At 36.7% G+C, this 18938-nt stretch overlaps 1 protein-coding gene across 7 annotated transcripts in view; it reads right to left on the bottom strand.

The window, feature by feature from the left end:
• Nucleotides 1-1765: 1765 nt before the first annotated feature.
• Nucleotides 1766-18938, bottom strand: part of Cep170 (centrosomal protein 170) — a 95812-nt gene continuing 78639 nt past the window's right edge. For 4 of the 7 annotated variants that reach the window (XM_036201781.1, XM_036201784.1, XM_036201785.1 and 1 more), the window contains 6 exons: nt 13630-13807; nt 10919-11089; nt 8204-8292; nt 6874-6967; nt 6174-6225; nt 1766-3754 (listed from right to left, as the gene is read on the bottom strand). In XM_036201781.1, coding sequence (XP_036057674.1) covers nt 3465-3754; nt 6174-6225; nt 6874-6967; nt 8204-8292; nt 10919-11089; nt 13630-13807 — 874 coding nt within the window. In that variant the 3' untranslated portion in view covers nt 1766-3464. The remainder of the gene's footprint in view (nt 3755-6173; nt 6226-6873; nt 6968-8203; nt 8293-10918; nt 11090-13629; nt 13808-18938) is intronic. The other 3 variants (XM_036201782.1, XM_036201786.1, XM_036201783.1) reach the window with 2 other exon arrangements.

Here is an 18938-nt window from a genome sequence, read left to right as displayed (position 1 = left end):
GAAAGCAGAATGTACTCCCTTCAAGATCAGCCAAGGGACAGCCAGTGAATAATTCATGGCACTAGAAGAAAAATGTTTTTCGCCTGATGTTGCTTACTCACTTAACTCTGAGTGTCTCCCTCTCACTGTAGAATCGAAGACAATCTGTGTCTGTCCAGTGCCAGGAGCCTCAGTGATGAGAATACTGCTTAGTATGTTAAAACAGTAACTGTAGAAGGGATCAGATCTGTTTGAGCAAAACTGAACCTGATGGGTTAGGAGACTTCAATGAGAAGAGTTTATACAGGAATCCTGCAGTGTTTTTGAAGGAGCATATTTCATATTTCAGTCCCTTGAACTACAAGAGCCTTGGGTAAGTATGATGTCCTCATTTTGCAGAGCAGAGCTAAAGGATCATATCCACAGGAATAGGCCTGGATCTCAAAATATTAAATCCAAGGCTGGGTGGCATTGGCGCATGCCTTTAATGCCAGCACTTGGGAGGCAGAGCCAGGCGTATCTCTGTGAATTTGAGGCCAGCCTGGTCTACAGAGTGAGATCCAGGACAGGCTCCAAAACTACACAGAGAAACCCTGTCTCGAAAAACCAAATATATATATATATATAATCCAAAATCCTCCAAGAGTTACTCTTGCCAGAGACATAGCAAGGAAAGGAAGTCTAAGGACATGAAAGAAGCTAAATGTTACAGAAGCTGGAAAGGATATGTCTACCCAGAAAAAGCAAGTCCAAAGACACAAAAGAAGTTAAATGGCACAGAAGTATGGGGTCTACCTAGGAGACAATTTGAGAGACTGAAGGAGAAGTATGTGTCTTATGGGGAGGGAAATGAAAGTACGCAAAAGACCTTGCTATGGTATCAGAGGGAAACTATGAAGATGTAGGTGGAAACAGGATGGCAGGGCTGTGGGTGTGCAGCAAAGGGGAAGAACAAGCAGTCAGAGGGATGAAATGCTCAGGATGGTCGAGTCCTCTAAGAGCCGGTGGCAATTATATTGGATACAACAGAAACATGAACAGGGTTAGAATATGGAAGTCAAGCTGGGAAATTTGTGATGTTGATTAGTAACAGGGTGCCATTCAAGACTCTACTGAGAATGAAGAAAAGAGTCTAAATTGAGAGTCCTCACTTTCCTTTGTTTCCCCAATACACTACCGTCACAAAGCTTTTGGATGATCCAAGGCTGACTGCAAATGACACGCACGTGTGTGTCACACTGAAGTACTGAGTATTGCATTTATTATAATTCTTTAAGAATATTTTCTTTGGATGATCACACATTCATGAATACTGAAAGGCTCTTTTGCTAGAGCACTAAAAAATGCCCTTTTGTAAACAGTTGTTTGGTAAACTGATAAGTATATATCTATCAGATGGTAGAAGATATGAAATCTATAGTCACCATGTAAAGTTCCAGAAACACTTTATTTAAAAATGGAGTTGTAAATGCATAACAAAATAACGTAATAAATGTAACAAAAATAAATAAGGAGAATGTATTCATACAAAATAAAAATAACATAGTAAAAGGCCAAATGTTTATAATTGAACAAAACTGTGTAAACGAACAATAATGTAAGTATATATTTTAACACTTCCTTCAACTCCTTATCATGTACTTCCATGTGGACAGACCCAGTACCAGACATTTAACTAAAGGAGAGAACAATGGTGATTATTTTGCATGACTTTTTCTTCAAATGGACTGACCCTGTTTCTATGTTTTGTTTCTTCAAAGCATCTCACTCCCCTTATATTCTTTGAAACCCCGTTGAAGCCTTACTTCATGAGAATTATGAATTTAGCTTTACAAGGAGAACAGTTCCTTTTCTTTTCTTTTTAATTTAAAGAAAAATACAAGATCCATTCTACAGCAGACTTTTGCTTTTACAACTTTACAAAAAGTTTTTGCATTTTTATTAACTGATCCAAAAGCACAGGATTACTTAGATCCCAAAAAATCTTGAAGTATACAGTTAACCTTCCCATAAAACAAATGTAGCACAGGTTATTGCTAATATATCAAAGACCACATCATAAAAGTTGCAGTTTGTTCTTTATAGACTGATGGGGCCATTGAAGCAAATCCCGGCCTATTAATAATATTTAAAAGAATTAAGATTCACCCAAATTATAGTGTTCTGGAAACACAAAAATAATTCTTTTATTTAAAAACTTATTGAAATGTGAGCTTACTGGAAAGAAAACAAAACAGTAATAAAAACAAAGCTTAAAGAAGGTATTTTTTCACAGGCTTTCTTTATAGTAGCTATTAGCCCAAAGCCTTTGTCACCGTTGCTGTCTTGCCGGGTCCTCACAAATGTGTGAGACTGACACAGGGTTACTATGGACCTACACAGACACACAGAAGCAATTTAAGGACTGGGAGCGAAACTATCAACTACTCTCACAATTACTGGTTCTCCACATTTCCTAATGAAGAAAAATTAACCTCATGATCATTTCAGAGGGATCTCCCTCCCCAACTGCCACATAAAACCTTGGTAACACAGGATAAATATACATGTTCTTAATTTTAAAAATATACTCCACCTAAACTATCTGTTAAGTTTAACCTTTCTAGTTGTCATTTCATCTAGAAGGAGAGAGAAAAACTTATTTCCTTAAAATAGAAAGGAAGGAAGCAAAGAAGGGAGGGAAGAGAGGGAGGCAAGGAAAAAAGTGCCAAATGAATTTTTTTGAAAAGTGGAGTAAAACACTGTGGGGCTAAAACAAATACAGTATTGTCAACTTCCTATGTACAGAAAGACAAGTCAGTCCTTAATGATATATAGATATGTCCATCTATCACTCCCAGTAAATCTTAGTGCAAACATAATAGTTAATTTCCGTAAACCCAAAGACAAGTTACTTAGCAACAGTTATATAAATCACACTATGTTGGAAAAAAATCTTAGGACACAGGATGACTGCTGTGGAGGGTCTGCTTTACTCTACAGAGCACGGTGTCACTGTGTCCAATGACAGTGAGTAATATATAAACCCTATTATTAAGAAGCAAACTGAATGGTTAAACAATCTGTACAGCTGATGAGAAGTTCATCTCAGGGAGTAGCTTGGCACAGGAAACATGGGGGCTCAAAAATGTTGGGTATTTTAGTTTGTTTGTAGGTCACAACATAGTTTCAAACAAACAAACAAACACAAAGACCTATGAAGGGAAAGGATGCAATGATATGACTCAGTTTGAAAAATCATGAAACCACAAAAGGCAAAGCCGAAACAAGCTGCCTTTTGCTAAGTGTGCTTCAAGTGGTTGTTGTCTGAGTGGTTTGAAAAGACTGGTCTGACACATTGGAGGTAAAAATAAATAAATAAATGAAGAAGACAAAGATACCGAGATTGTTGCTGACCAAGCTCTCTTGTTTTGTATGTCAACATCATGCTGCTTCCAATACCCCTAGTCACTCCACAGGCAATGTCTCTAACAACCACGGGAACATCACTCATGTACTGTAACATCTTCCTCTTCCCCATCAGGGTTGAACCTATTGAAATGGATACTGAAATCAGCCTCAGTTTCAGCATTCTCAAACTCAGCCGAGGCTGTAGCTGCTGCAGGGTGCAGAGCCCTGGTTTCTGGGGGGCAAAGTGCTGGTGTCTGACTAGGGCTGCTGTGGTTATTAACAGGACTGGACTTCTGTTTGGGTGGAGATGGCAGGATAGCATTGGGAAATCCCATGTTGTTAAGAGCCTCCAAGGTTCCATCTGGGTCAATCATTGCGTTGATCACTGAAGGAAATAAAAAATAAAAAGATGTAATTCTATTTTCAATAAGAGGTGGATATGAGCATTGTTTATCATTAAGACAGACTTCAGCTAGTCCTCTACTACTGTTCTTAACCTGATTGAATAATTCCGTGGTTAGTCTACACTGTAGATTACACAGACCTGAATGCAGTTCCTAGGTGTCCCCTAGAAACAGAACGTTAGGAGACTGAACAGACTAGTGCTTAGAAGGGTAAAAGCCAAATTCTCAGAAACTTCCTTTTAACTTCATAGAAGAGCACTGAAAATCCTGGTTATACTTTTAACACACAGATTTTGTCAAATATAAACACCAAATATGTTCACGGTCTCACTTCAATTATGCCAGGTGTGGGGCAGCAGAGGAGGATCAAGAGTTCTAGGTCACCCCAGCTACACAGAGTAGTCAACACCAATTTGCATCAAGAGCAAAACAGAAAGATTTTTAAAAAATCTGACTTTATACTATTTTAGTTTTTATAGTGGGAGCTATGCATATGTGCAGGAGGCTGTGGGAGTATACAACAGGTGACAACTAGTACTTACCAGGTCAGCCCACCAAACCCACCTGATGGGGGAGCCCCACCTGGCAAAGCCATGGAGTCACTGACTGTAAATGACTGGTGGTTTCTGTCTGTAATTTTTCTCATGTGTCACTTCATTTCTTCCCTAATAACAGCTATGAGTATTTTCCCCACTGCTTGTGTGTTTATATCAAAAAAATATTCCATCTTTGGGCACACATACTGCTTGGGATGGTCCAGAAGATGATTTCTGCTTAACCTGTATAATTCTAATAAAATTAGAATATTTTTCATAACTCATACAGGAAAGTAATGATATTTTCAGTCACAAAGACAGCTAATTTTAGACTTCAGAACATATTCAAAACAAACTGATTGTCCCTGGAGATGAATACACAAGGATGAATTCCTACATGTTGTTTGTTACTGAATCAAGGTCAGACGTGTGGCAACTTTGGTAGATATAACCCTCTACAGTAATTGACTTTTTGCACGTAGTCCCAGCCTCAGTTTATGTTACAGGATCAAGGTTCAGCTAACTGTTTACTTTCTGTCTGAGAACCCTCACCAACTTAAAGCTAAGTACTCACTGGCCAATCAATGTTACATCCCTAGCCTAAGAGAAACTATGTGACTTACCTTGTGTTATGAGAATGGGTCAGGCCCTGAAAATGTAACATATAATTGTCCAGAGTTTGGCTGTGAGAAGAGCTGTGAGAGAGGTGGCTGTGTGAAGCTATGTAAGAGCTGTGCAGAGGGGTGGGGGTGGGGGAGTGAACTGAGTAAAGGATGTAGTTGAATGGGCAGAGAGAGAAATGTGAGAGATGAAGAAAAAAATGAGAGAAATGTGTGAGAGTGAATAATGAAGAAGTGTGTGTGTGTGTGTGTGTGTGTGTGTGTGTGAGAGAGAGAGAGAGAGAGAGAGAGAGCGCGAGAGAGAGCCATGTGAAAGAGCTGCCGCTAAATAGAGGAGCTATATAAAAGGAACTATGTAGAGAGCTGTGTGAGAGAATGTGCAGGAACTGTGTAAGTGCTGTATGCTGAGAGCGCCGTGTGATGAGATGTTCAGCTGTGGCTGTGTGGAGATTTGTGGCTATGGAGATTTGGAGACAAGGAAGATGAAGCTGTATAGAAAAGAGATGCAGAAGAGAAATGTATGTAAAAGAAAGATGTGTAGCTATGTGAAAATAGATGTAACTGTGTATAGAGATGTATGGCCATGTAAGAGAAAGATGTACGTATGTAGAGAGAGATATACAGCTATATGTAAAAACTGTAGCAGTGTGGAGACAGATTCTCAGAGGGGATTATTTAAGATGAAGTAAAAGAGAAAGTTACCATCAGAAAGTGTGTGTGTGTGTGTGTGTGTGTGTGTGTGTGTCCTTATTTTTCTCTTCAGATAGACAGAAACTTAGTTCTAAAAGCCTTCAGATAAAAAAGTTTTCTAAAGTCCCGCTACTCTGAAGTCTTATATTCACAACCCTGGAGCAGTTCTGGGAGCTGGCATCCTGAGCTGCAGTACCCACATTCACTACATGAAGCTGGGATAGAAAGTAGGGCCTACACACCTGTGAGGCAGGAACCCTAGGACCAAGGCACATCTCCAGTTCTTTACAAAGAGTTGGAAAGCTTCCCTTTTATGAGTAATTTGGATATATTCAGGTCTATACTTTTATATGTACTGGTTGGTACATTTAGTCAAATACTGTCTCAATAATTAAGAATATAAGAAGAAATACATTTTCAGAAACAGAATACACTGAGCTGGTTTCAAATTCAATCTTCCTGCCCCTGCCTCCTGAATGCTGGGATTATAGACATCCATTAGAACACTCTACCACATCCAGAAGCATAATTACTTAATTTAGTAGTAAATTTACCTTGTAACTGTTTTTCAACTCTTTTCAGCTCTTGTAAAATAGAAGAAATCTCCTGTAGGGAAAGCAATACTCCAAATTAGCTTACTAAAACATTCTCAGATTACAAACAATGCATCTCATTATTTCTATAGCACTGCGTTAGTCAAAGGACACCCAGCAAACAAGATCCAAATCAGAACTTTTAATAATGAAATTGAGTAATTTTTTTCAATAATACTAATAGAAGTTCAAGGCAATCTACTACTATAGAAAGGAAAGTTTTCAAACATCTGTTTCAATCAACTTTGCAACATTTTAACAACATGCCTATGAGTTAGTTTTCTTTGGAAAAATATATAGTGAAACATCAACATAAGAGAACAATATGATAAATCCATGTTTTAAAAGACAAATACTATATTAAGTAAATAGAAATAATAGGTCAACTTATAATTTAAGTTCTAAATTCAAAGCTACTTCTTTATAATGTATAATTATCATGTGAACAAGATGCATCACAGTGAGAAACACAGAAGACACTCCTTAGTGTTCTCTGCAACCTTGAAACAAGTGACATTTTAAACAGTACTGGTTGAAATGTACTGAATCTATTCATTCATACAGTCTTTTAGAATGTAAACTAACAAATATTCAAAATGACTTCTTTCCCTACAAATGAAGCCATGTCACTGGAATGTTTACTTTTGAAAAACCACCATACCATACTTGAGGTCTTCACAATAGGAACTTCACTTTCAGCTCTTAACTTGCTCTCTATGTCATCCCAATTCCGGTCTTTGTCTTTAAATAATATTCTACAGATCAAAACACAAGCATTTTAACCTTTCAGAGTTTCGATGAAAATATCAAAATCAAGATATTTCAAAACTACATAAAGATAAATAAAACAATTATTGAATGAATGCAGAATTAATAATTAGTTAATACTATCAACTCATGCATGTGAAAACCCATTAAAAACATAACTGGGTACTAATAAATGCCTAAAACTCTTTAATGTTTATCTTATTTTTAGCTGAAAATTGAATAGAAATGTTTATTATTTGTAACTAATGATATACCCACTGCTTAAGAAAGCTTAACTTTATTGTGATAGAAATGTAAAGTATAGGTAAAGCAAAATTAATAAAATATACTTAATTAGGTATGTAACTGTTGGTTAAAACCTCTTTATACAGGAACCATCAACTTTGTTGATGGATCAAATTCTGAACATTACCTTAAAGATGAAAAATTGGACTACTTACTGTACTGCTATTCAAATTCTTAAATCATGTTAGTGTACATAACTTAGGAGTTAAGACATTGTAAAGTTTTATATATTTCTAACAAAAAGAACTAATAACTGTTCTATATGAGAAACTAAACTCAAATTTCTTAGTTTTACAACTTTTTGTCAATCAAATGCAGAATTCTCTCTCCAATACATTAAAATCTCTGAGACACAAGTCAGCAGTTTGAGAAAGATTTAAACACCTTTTTGTTTAAGTTCTCCAATAAATCTAGTCTGGAAATCTACTTTAACTAAATCCTGTACATTAACAGTCTTTTTTTTTTTAAAAGTTTTAAAGATTTATTTATTTATTATGTATACAGTGTTCTGCCTGCGTATATGCCTGCACACCAGAAGAGGGCACTAGATCTCATTCTTGATGGCTGTGAGCCACCATGTGGGTGCTGGGAATTGAACTCAGGACCTCTGGAAGAGCAGTCGGTGCTCTTAACCTGAGTCATCTCTCCAGCCCTCACATCAACGGTCTTAATGGTATTTCCTCAAATGTTATTTAAAAGCACACAATCAAAATCAAACTGTGAACATCTGTAACTTTTCATAACCAGGTTAAGGAGGGTGAAAAGTGTGCAGAATAAAATTCTTCTGAGCTCTGAAATTTTCCCAAATGAAAAACCTGCATCTTAATGGCAGCAGTAAGAATCCACATTAGCGACTTCACTAGCCCCTCGCAGCTGTGGTCAGAGGTTTGAAGAAGATGGAACAGGAAACAAAGCAGCGACTGGAGAAGGACAAGCACCTAATTTTCCCAGCTGTTTTATCAATAGACTGTCTTATCTTCCTAGAGAGCTGAGAGACGGATGACAGCAGCAGATTATCTCCCATGACCTGAAACAGGAAAAGCCTATCATTAATATATATTTACTGAATAACTTAAGATACTATCTGCAATTCACTTTACAAATGCTATCCATGCCAATTTTAATTTAAAGGAAATGAACGATGTAATCAGTAATTAAGTTGAGGAAACAGAAGAAACATCAACAAAGAGTTCCTCTGTTAAATAACTTGTCAAAGTTCCCTATTATTTTGGTCAACCCATTTCAAAAATAATCCATTTTATCCTTTTTAATTACTATCATGTTCCTGCTTCTCATATTTATAATTCACATTATCATAAAATGGAAAATGTAAGTAAAGTACTATATTATTTACTTATTCTTTAAGACCAGTGAGGGAGATAAATTTTAAAGAATTGACTCAAAGTAGTCAATTTTCATGATGGGGGTTGGTATTGCCACAGTTGAGAACCAGGGATCAGCAAATTTCTGTCAATGCACAGAGAGATTTTAGGCTCCTCTGAGGGCCAAATGATCTCTGGCACAACTCAGTTCTGCTGCAGAGAGAAGACAACATGAGGCCAAGGAGCATGAAGGCTGTGTTCAAGACTGGTGGCAGGCTGAGTTAGGCCTAAATCACAAAAGACAGAGCTAGTGTGGGGGAGGAGAAGGAGGGCTCAATTTGATTCTAGATGTGGCTTCCAAAATAGCCCTATAATGTTACAACTAAATGCAGATTCTCCACAAGGGACCCAGAAGGATAAGCCATGACTTTGAACAGCAAAATGCTTTAAAAAAGCAACAGAACGTAGTATAACAATAAACCACAGGGGATGCCATTAACTATTGTGTAAGAAAGCAGGTACTGAAAGAACTGGGAAGGAAGTTCAATGAGTAGGACAGGAACAGGAACTGCTCACAATGACACAGGTCTGGACTTCATGAGGACAGAAGGTTGGTTGAGTAAAAATAGAAAGCCACAAGAAGACAAGGAAAGGACAAGGAGGAATCATGGGATTTATGGTCCTTGAGGAAACTGGTGAAATAAAAGTGGAAAATATATATTAAGAAGGGTACAGCATTCTATGGAAAGATTACCACACAGAACAAGGTTTCTCTCATTTCTACTCCACAAAGTATAGGTCAGTGTTACAATGTATTAAACTTCTGATATCAACTTGAGATGACTTCACTGAAAATATAAACTTCTTCCTCAAAATTTTACTACATTTAGAGTAGTATACCTGAGGATATACAATGAATATGGGTAAAATTAAGAGAATGGATCATTTTATTTATACCAAAAACAAATTAACCACTATCAGGGTACAACAGAAAAATTATGTTGTTAAGTCTCTCACAGACTGGCATCGCAACTCTGTAGCTTTCTCATTTGGTAAATCTTCTGTTCAGTATTATTAAAAACACTCAGTACTGACCATAGTGTGGAGTACATCTACAAGACAGTATTTGTAAGGTAGAGGCAGGAGGACAGTAGCTGAAGACTAACCATAGCTACATGGCACTTGAGGCCAGCCTGGGCTACATGAGACCCTGTCTTCAGAACCTATAAAATGAATAAAGAAATAAGCAAATAAATAAAACACAAAGCATTTTTTTTTCCTATTTGTTTTTTCCAGACGTGTTTTCTCTGTGTAGCCCTGGTTGTCCTGAAACTTACTGTGTAGACCAGACTGGCCTTGAATTCAGAATTCCGCCTGTCTCTGCATTCCAAGTGTTATCTGCATTCCAAGTGTTAGGATTAAAGGTGTGTACCACCACACCTGGCACCACAAATATTCGTACACACTAACATTCAGGTCCTTGAATCCAGGGATCCAAAAGTACAGACCTATCTATGATTAGTTTCTTTTTGTGAATGGCTTACTGATATAGACTTCCTCTATTACCGTCTATATATACACTGTTCTCAATTTGCCCTTTGCATGCTGCTATTTCAAATAACCTGTGTGTGTGTGTGTGTGTGTGTGTGTGTGTGTGCTCGCACATGTGTGTAAAAGCCCCCTCTATATTCCTGATTTTCCCTAAGCCCCTTCATCGATTTTTCCATTGGCATAAACCTTTCTCTTTTTGGTTTTTCACTGGCGTTCACTGACAGGTCTTTCCATGTAGACATTTAGAGACATGTCTTTTCAGGTAGAGCCTACTCTCAAACTCCAGAGCTCAAGTGAGTCAAAGAACTGTCCCAAAGGTGTATATCACTGCACCTGCTAGCATATTCATCAACAACAGGTTTATTTTTATGTGTATGAGTGTTCTTTTGTCTGCCTTTACGTATGTACACCACATGCATGCTTGGTGCCCAATGAGATCAGCAGTCAGATTCTCTGCAACTGTACATGGTTGTGAGGCACTATGTGAGCGCTAGCCACCAAGTCTGGGTCCTGAACAATAGCAGCAAGAGCTTTTAATTGCTGAGCCATCTTTCTAGTTCCATATTAATTTTTTAAAAGATTTAATAGTTTTTTTATAAATAGTGGCTTTTAGGTTAAGTTAGAATTAATCTTGACTCTTGTATACATTATTAGTTTAGCTTGGATAACTCTTTCTCTTTAATAATGTATAAATGAACTTGATACCCTAAAGTAACTGGGACCCAATGGCACAGTAGGGATGCCTCTTCACCATATGTTAAAAGTCTACAGTTTGCTTACTTCATCCCTACTCCAGGTTCTCCGTCTTGTAATTGTTAAGTGATCAGGAGGCTCTGCTGGCTGAGGTCTTGAATCACCAGATCGACCATTATTTCCTTCTGGTGTTTTAGAAGGAACAATTGGAGGTATCTTTCGGAAGTTGAGGCTTTCATCAAAAACACGGTCAACCAACTAGTAGGACAAAAGCAAACCCTTATGAGAACAGAATAGCAGCAAGTGTAGAGATTTTATATTAGAAAGAAGTTATTTCATTTTCAAGTAGTAACAAAAGCATGGTATCTTCAATGAACCAATTACTTTTAAAATAAGCACGCCAAACAGGCTTCTTCCATAAAGTAGATGTTCACATGTACTGATTTGATTTTCAGAATCAAAAATATTTAACTATGTGAAATTTGATTCTGATGATTAAGATGTTCTTCAAAGGAAAAACAGATGCTAAAGAGAAAAGACTCTGAGCCATGTAGGTGGACAATGAGTTCACTTTACTCATATTGCCTTACCAGTATAAAACAATGTTTCTTTTTCTTTTAGTTTTCTATCTTGTTTTATCTTTTTTTCCTCCCCAAATCCAGGTGCCAAATTTCTTCACAAAATACATAAATGGCAAATTCCAATTAAGTTTACAAAAGGAAACAAAAATTAATCCATATAGTAAGTATTTTGACCTTAGTCAAATTTTTAACAGTGATAGAGAACATACATGTTCCTACAGTAAAAATGATGTTCTGTCACCTAGAGTGAAGGCTATGGACATGCAACACCAAGTAACAGGTTTACTAACAAGAGAACAACAAGCATAACGTTCTGAAATAAAACAAAAGGGGAATGGAAATCTATTCCATGAAATACTTCAGTAATTCTACTGGGTCTCAGTGAATGAATAACCATGTTAGGTAAAATTTAGTTAGAAAGCTGAGAAAATAATATTATTTAAATGTACCAGAGACATGTGTATGTCTTGCCACCATGAAGATCCTCTTGTTTTTGTTTTTTTAAACCAACAAAGATGATTTTATATACATTTACAACTGATCAGTGTGGTAACAAAACTCTACACAGATTAATGAAATATCATTTATTAAATTAGAAAACATACAAACAAAAAATAAGTGACCATTAAAAGTAGCTTTATAAGAAAAAAATGTGACAAAAAGCAACTGAAGAAAAGATTATCAGCACAGTTTACCAGGATTAAATGTCCAAAAGGCTAGGCATTTTTGGTTACTATTTAGAACATTTAATAAGATAAAATGGAGTTATCAGTATGAGGGGTTGGCAGCACTGTAAATGGTCTTGACTTTGCAACTGCACAGTCTGTCTGAAAAATCAGTTTTGCACTGCAACACAGAAACAGCCAGACAACAGTTAGGCACGCGAAAAGGGCTACACTGTAATACAACTTAATTTATGGGTACTGAAATGTGAATTTAAAATGATCTTCATGTTATAAATCACTATTCTTTTCATATTTTCAATCATTTAAAAACATAAAACAGATCTCTAGCTTTTAGGCCATATAAAGACAAACTCATTCCTTTAAAGGCTAACCTTTGGCTTCCTCTTTGGATCAGGATAAATATAGTCAACATGGCTAGAGAGTATGGTCAACCTTCCGTATCTGGGGATCCAGTTGAGTACTGAAAGTAATTTTTTAAATGCTGTGTCTACTAGAGCTATATGGACCTCTTTCTTGTCACTCACTGCTCTCTAAACAATATAGCCTAACTACTTTAACACTGTAGTAGGTTTTATAGATAATCCATGGATGAGTATAAAGAGGAAGAATGCCCAGAGCCTACATTTAAACTCTGTACCATTTTATCTAAGAGACTGGGGCATTCTCAGGTTTTGATGTGTGCCTTGGAATCAAATCTCCATAGCTACAGAGGGTAAGAGGCCACTGAATCATCAGTTTTAAGTGAAAGGTACTCTGTGGGACAATGTTATGAAAGTGGTATCTCCTGTATCTGTACTGGTGGAGGCCATGGTTTAGGATGGCCAACAGTACAAATTCTAATGTATATTCCAGAGTTTGTAAGAATATTTGGAGTATTTATGTGTATAAATGAGAGAAATAGTGTTTGTATAACATACATTTCAGTTTTTAAAAACAATACTGTGTATATCTGTCAACAGAATTACTATTTTTTTTAAAGATTTATTTATTTATTATGTATACAGAAGAAGGTGCCAGATCTCATTACATATGGTTGTGAGCCACCATGTGGTTGCTGGGAATTGAACTCAGGACCTCTGGAAGAGCAGTCGGTGCTCTCAACCTCTGAGCCATCTCTCCAGCCCCCAGAATTACTATTTTTAAGAGCTGATGAATTTTACTCTTTCTTTGCTATTAACTCGTAATGACCATTTCTTTTAATTGGAGTATTTTCATGTCAAACTTCATTGACACCTTATATAATCATTTGGTGAACTTCAGTTTGCTTTCCAAATAACATTTACATTCACATTTCAAGTAATGTCTTAGATCAGGAATCAACAGGCAAAGTGCTTATAGCTAAATAATTTTCCATTTTTATGTTAATAGTAGACCAAATATTAGCCTTTTAGTCTTTACTAATTGTTACAAAAATAAATTTGTTAAAGCAACATTGGAAAATGCAGAGCTGCATGCAGACAGGGAGGGTGGACATAACTAAAATAAACTAAGCAAAAAGCTAAAAGCAAAAGAAATGAGGAAAAGAAAGAACCTTATGCATCTCTCCATGAAGATCTCCTACCTCTTCTCTAGTGTCTATGGCAGAGCCAGGGGTGGTGGCAGCAGTGCTTACTGTGGTACTAGGGGCAGTGCCTGAGGAAGTCACTGAATCTATTTCTCCAGCTACATCGTTGATCTCCCGAGCAATGAGAGCAAGATCTTGGCTGATCCTGGAAAGAATATTAGAAAAGAAATTTCATTCCCTTTAAATAACAGCTTTAGCAACAATCAGTTTTGACAGTCATATAATTTGTATATCTAATTACAGATTTATATCCTAAAATTAAGACTCTTTGGAAATGTTCTTTACTATTTTGGTCTACATACCACACACACACACACACACACACACACACACACACACACCTAGCTTTTACTTCAAATACTAAGAATAATGAATTAAGTTCCAAGTAATCTATCTTGAAAAATGCATTTTGAATACTCTAAAATACAGTTAATGTAAATGATTTGGCATTAACATGTCACAGAAATCTTAAATTTGGAAATGACAGAATTTAGGAAGTATCTGAACATGAATAACAAGAAACAAGGACATTATTTTCAGTAACCTATGGTGATATTTTATTTGTAATGAAATGTGATTTTATTTGTATGTTAATAAATAAAGTTGCCTGGGGGTCAGAGCTAATAGCAGGCCATAGCAGAAGCCGGGCAGTGGTGGCGCACATCTTTAATCCTGATCACATGACAGACAGATCTCTGTGTGTTCAAGGATACAGCCAGCATGGAGACACACGCCTTTAATCTCAATACCAACCATAGAGACTTGGAGGTCTGTGTATATAGGCAGTGACGAAGACGTCATGTGGTTGGGTTTACAACCAATGAGAAAAAAGACAGATACACAGGAAGTAGACCTCTTTCTGAGGGGAAGGACGACAGCAGCAGTGAAGGGTAAAAAAGGATTTTTAGTATCAGCTCTTAGCTACTGCTCTGACCTGTTGGGCTTTTAACTTTGCATTTGGCTCTGTGTTTTTTACTTAATAAGACTGTTATATCTACTCTAAAAAGAAAAAGGGGAAGATATAAAAATGACAAAAGATAGATTACTGAATCTATTATGAAAAGAAAAAATACTTTTAAAAAGGAACTACTTGTTTTAAATAGGATACGTAATGAAGTTTTTTTGTCTGAATCTGTCAAATGTTAGTGGACTAGACATTGTTAATGTAATTTTTGACTGTATATATTGTATATGCTTATTGGATAGTATTTCTTGTATTAGTTATAAGCTTTTTTTAAATTTTAGACAAAAAAGGGGAAATGTAGTGGTATTGTGTTCCTCAAAATATTGTGCATGCTAATAAACTTATCTGGGGTCACAGAACAGGACGGCCACAATATTAAACATAGAGGATAGGCAGTGGTAGCACACGCCTTTAATCCTAGCATTCCAGAGGCAGAGATCTACCTGGACCTCTGTGTGTTCAAGGATACAGCCAAGCATGATGACTCATGCCTTTAATCCCAGAAAGTGAGCCTTAAATCCCAAGGAGTGATGGTAGAAAGCAGATAGGTATATAAGGCGTGGAGATCAGAAACTAGAAGCTTTTAGCTGGTTAAGCATTCAAGCTTCTGAGCAACAGTTCAGCTGAGATCTGTAGATGTAACCGGCTTCTTAAATAAGAAACACAGAACCAATTGCAGAGTTAAAAGCCAAGAGGTCAGAGCAAGAGTGGAAAACCTTACCCTTCACTGCTTCTGCTGTTCCTCCTCTCCGCAAGAGACCTACCTCTCTGTGTCCTATATTTTTTATAGATTTTCTGTTCTGTTTCTCATTGGTTGTAAACCCAGCCACATGACCTCCTCGTCACTGCCTGTTTGTACAGACCTCCAGGTCTTCTATGGTTGCTATTGAGATTAAAGGCGTGTGTCTGCCATGCTGGCTGTGTCCTTGAACACACAGAGATCTACCTAGCTCTGCCTCCCAAGTGCTGGGAATAGACCCAGCAGAAATTGTTGTACCTTTAACTAAAGAGGACATTGAAAAATTATGGACAGAAAGTGAACCTTGGCAAAGAGCTTGCAGCAATTTTTTGGGAGAAATTAACAGCAAATATCCTAAAAGCAACAGAATTGATCTTATAAAGAGAGCTGATTGGATCTTCCCTCGAATTTTATGTGAAAAACTCATATCTGGAGTTCGGACATTTTATACAGATGCCAACAACCAAGGAAAGGCAGGTTACAAATCAGAAAATTTAAGTAAAGTGGTTCAAAGTCCTTATAATTCAGTTCAAAAATCAGAATTGTATGCTATTCTGTTGGTATTAATGGATTTTTCAGAACCTCTCAACATAGTTACTAACTCTCAGTATGCTGAAAGAGTGTTATTACATATTGAGACTGCAGAATTTATCCCTGATGCTTCAGAATTAACTTCACTATTTATTCAATTACAAGATACAATCAGGGAAAGGAGTCATCCTTTATATATAACTCACATTGAATCCATACTGGTCTGCCAGGCCCTCTAGCACAAGGTAATAATGAGATTGATAAATTATTGATAGGAAGTGTGCTGGAGGCCTCAGAATTTCATAAGAAACATCATGTCAATAGTAAAGGTTTAAAAAAGGATTTTTCCCATAACCTGACAACGAGCCAAGGAAATTGTAAAGAAATGTCCTACTTGTTCCTTCTACAATCAGACACCATTACCAGCAGGATGTAACCCAAAGGGTACTCAGAGGAATAAAATCTGGCAGATGGATGTGTTTCACTTTGCAGAATTTGGAAAATTGAAATATGTACACCATACTATCGATACTTATTCAGGATTTCAATGGGCGACTGCTCTGAGTTCTGAAAAAGCTGATTCTGTAATCACTCATTTGCTAGAAGTTATGGCCACTATGGGTATACCTGCACAAATTAAAACTGACAATGCTCCAGCATATGTCTCTATTAAAATGAAACAGTTTTTTGCTTATTATGATATAAAGTACATTACAGGTATACCACATAATCCTACAGGCCAAGCAGTTATAAAAAGATCCAACAGAACTCTAAAGGACATGATAAATAAACAGAAAGGGGTAACAAAAATCCCCAGAAGTAGACTGCACAATGCTCTATTAACTTTGAATTTTCTCAATGCTAATGAGAAAGGAACAACAGCTGCAGAGAGACATTGGTTAGTAGAAAAAACTACAGAATTAAATCAGCCTATATACTTCAAGGATGTGCTGACCTCAGAATGGAAACCAGGGTATGTGTTACATTGGGGACGAGGTTTTGCTTCTGTTTCTGCAGGAGAAGATAAGCTTTGGGTGCCATCAAAATTGCTAAAGGTTCGATTTGAACAAGAGAGACCTCTTAATTAGAGGAGGTGATAGTTCATCAACCAACATGACCATCCAGTTTAAATTCACTTATACCATTAATACATGCCTTTTCATTTAATCAGATGTAACTTGCCAAAAGGGAACCTCCCCAAAATTAGTCTTGGGGAAGGGTTTTTGTTTTTGTCTTTTAGGAGAATGAAGGCTAAGGAATCTGAAGAACACTGGACAAATGAGACAACTGAAGAAAAAGGACAAATCATCTGTCCCAGGAAAAAGAGTAAAATGGCCTATTGGTATATCATCTACAAAATTTCATAAATCTTTCTAAATGTTTGTTTCTGCTCTTTTCTAAAAAATTAATACTCTTGGTCTTCTTGTAGTCGCAGTTCAATTAAAGCTTCAAGCTGATTTTGGAGTTGGAGAATGGCTCTCTCCTCCTTTAAACTCAAGCATGTTGTTAAAAGGAAAATGAAAACTCCCTGTATCATACCAGAAGAAAGAGCCATCTTCTGACATGGGACAGGAGAAAAACCAAATCAATTAACGGACTATTCTATTACTAATCTTAATTCTTTGATTCTATTCTGATTCTTTAAACTTTTCTTAAAGTATGAATTTTATATCAAAATTTACAAGATATATATATATATATTTTAAACTTTGTTAAGATAATAATGGTCATATAGAGTACTAATTAATTCTAGAGAAAAGGCTTCGATTAGCTGCCTATACATGTCTTTGTGTTCGAGTCTCTTTTCAGTTTTCTGCAGGAAATCACAGCCAGGCCTAACTTCAATTGAAACCTCCAGGTCTTCTATGGTTGCTATTGAGATTAAAGGCGTGTGTCTGCCATGCTGGCTGTGTCCTTGAACACACAGAGATCTACCTAGCTCTGCCTCCCAAGTGCTGCGATTAAAGGCGTGCACCACTACCACCCAGTTTCTGCTCTGGCTTGCTCTGACCTCAAGACAACTTTATTAACATATAAATAAAATCACATTTCAATACAAATAAAATATCACTATAGAGATCTATTTGGATGGGGACTCAGAGGCTTTCAGTGTGAAGAAACAGGATCAGCTGAGGAATTGGTGAGGTGAGGAAGCTGTGGCTTGTTCTGCTTCTTTGATCTTCCAGCATTTACCCCAATACCTGACAGCACTGACGAAGTTATAGGTTCCTTTGCTCTTATGGAGCTTAGAATAAATAGAGTACCATTATTATAAGAACCTTTCATATTAACCATCTCATCTACTTCTCACAAATACCTTCCAAGTGTGGCATTTAGAAGTCAATGTGAATTTTGTAGGCCAGGGACACAAGGAGGAAGAACATCACTAGACCTTTTGCATTATACCACTCTATCATGCAATTTTTCAAGCTTATCTGCTGATGTGATTGAGAATAAGCTAGGGTATATGTTATGTGAGATAGATTTAATTTCCCTAAACTGAAATTATTGGATCTAAAATGCTTCAAAACACAAAGCTTTTAAGTATCAGCACGACAGCACAAATTTAAAATTCTATACCTGATATGTCATAAGTTTTAGTCAAACACAGGCATATTAAAAATATTGGATAAAATTATCTTCAAGCTAGTTGTATAAAGCACATGAAATAAATTTTGTGCCTAGGACTGTGTTCCCTTCCGAAGATACCTCATCATGTATATAAAAATATTCTAAAAACCCAAAAACTCAAACCACAAACACTTCTGGTTTCAAGTACTTTGGATAAGATGCCCAATCTGGGCTATAAATTTTTTCCTGAAATAAATGAACTATGCTGAGAAACAGAATAACAAGATTTATTATGATTTTAAAAACACTGTCAGGCGGTGGTTGTGCATGCCTCTAATCCCAGCACTCGGGAGGCAGAGGCAAGCGGATCTCTGTGAGTTCAAGGCCAGCCTGGTCTACAGAGCTAGTTTCAGGAAAGGCATAATGCTACACAGAGAAACCCTGTCTCGAAAAAACCAAAAACCAAAAACC

The sequence above is a fragment of the Onychomys torridus genome, chromosome 11 (assembly GCF_903995425.1).
Source record: "Onychomys torridus chromosome 11, mOncTor1.1, whole genome shotgun sequence".
NCBI classification, from domain to species: Eukaryota; Metazoa; Chordata; class Mammalia; order Rodentia; family Cricetidae; genus Onychomys; species Onychomys torridus.
The sequence above is the reverse complement of the archived record's forward strand: the minus strand, read 5'-3'. Positions and strand labels throughout refer to the sequence as shown.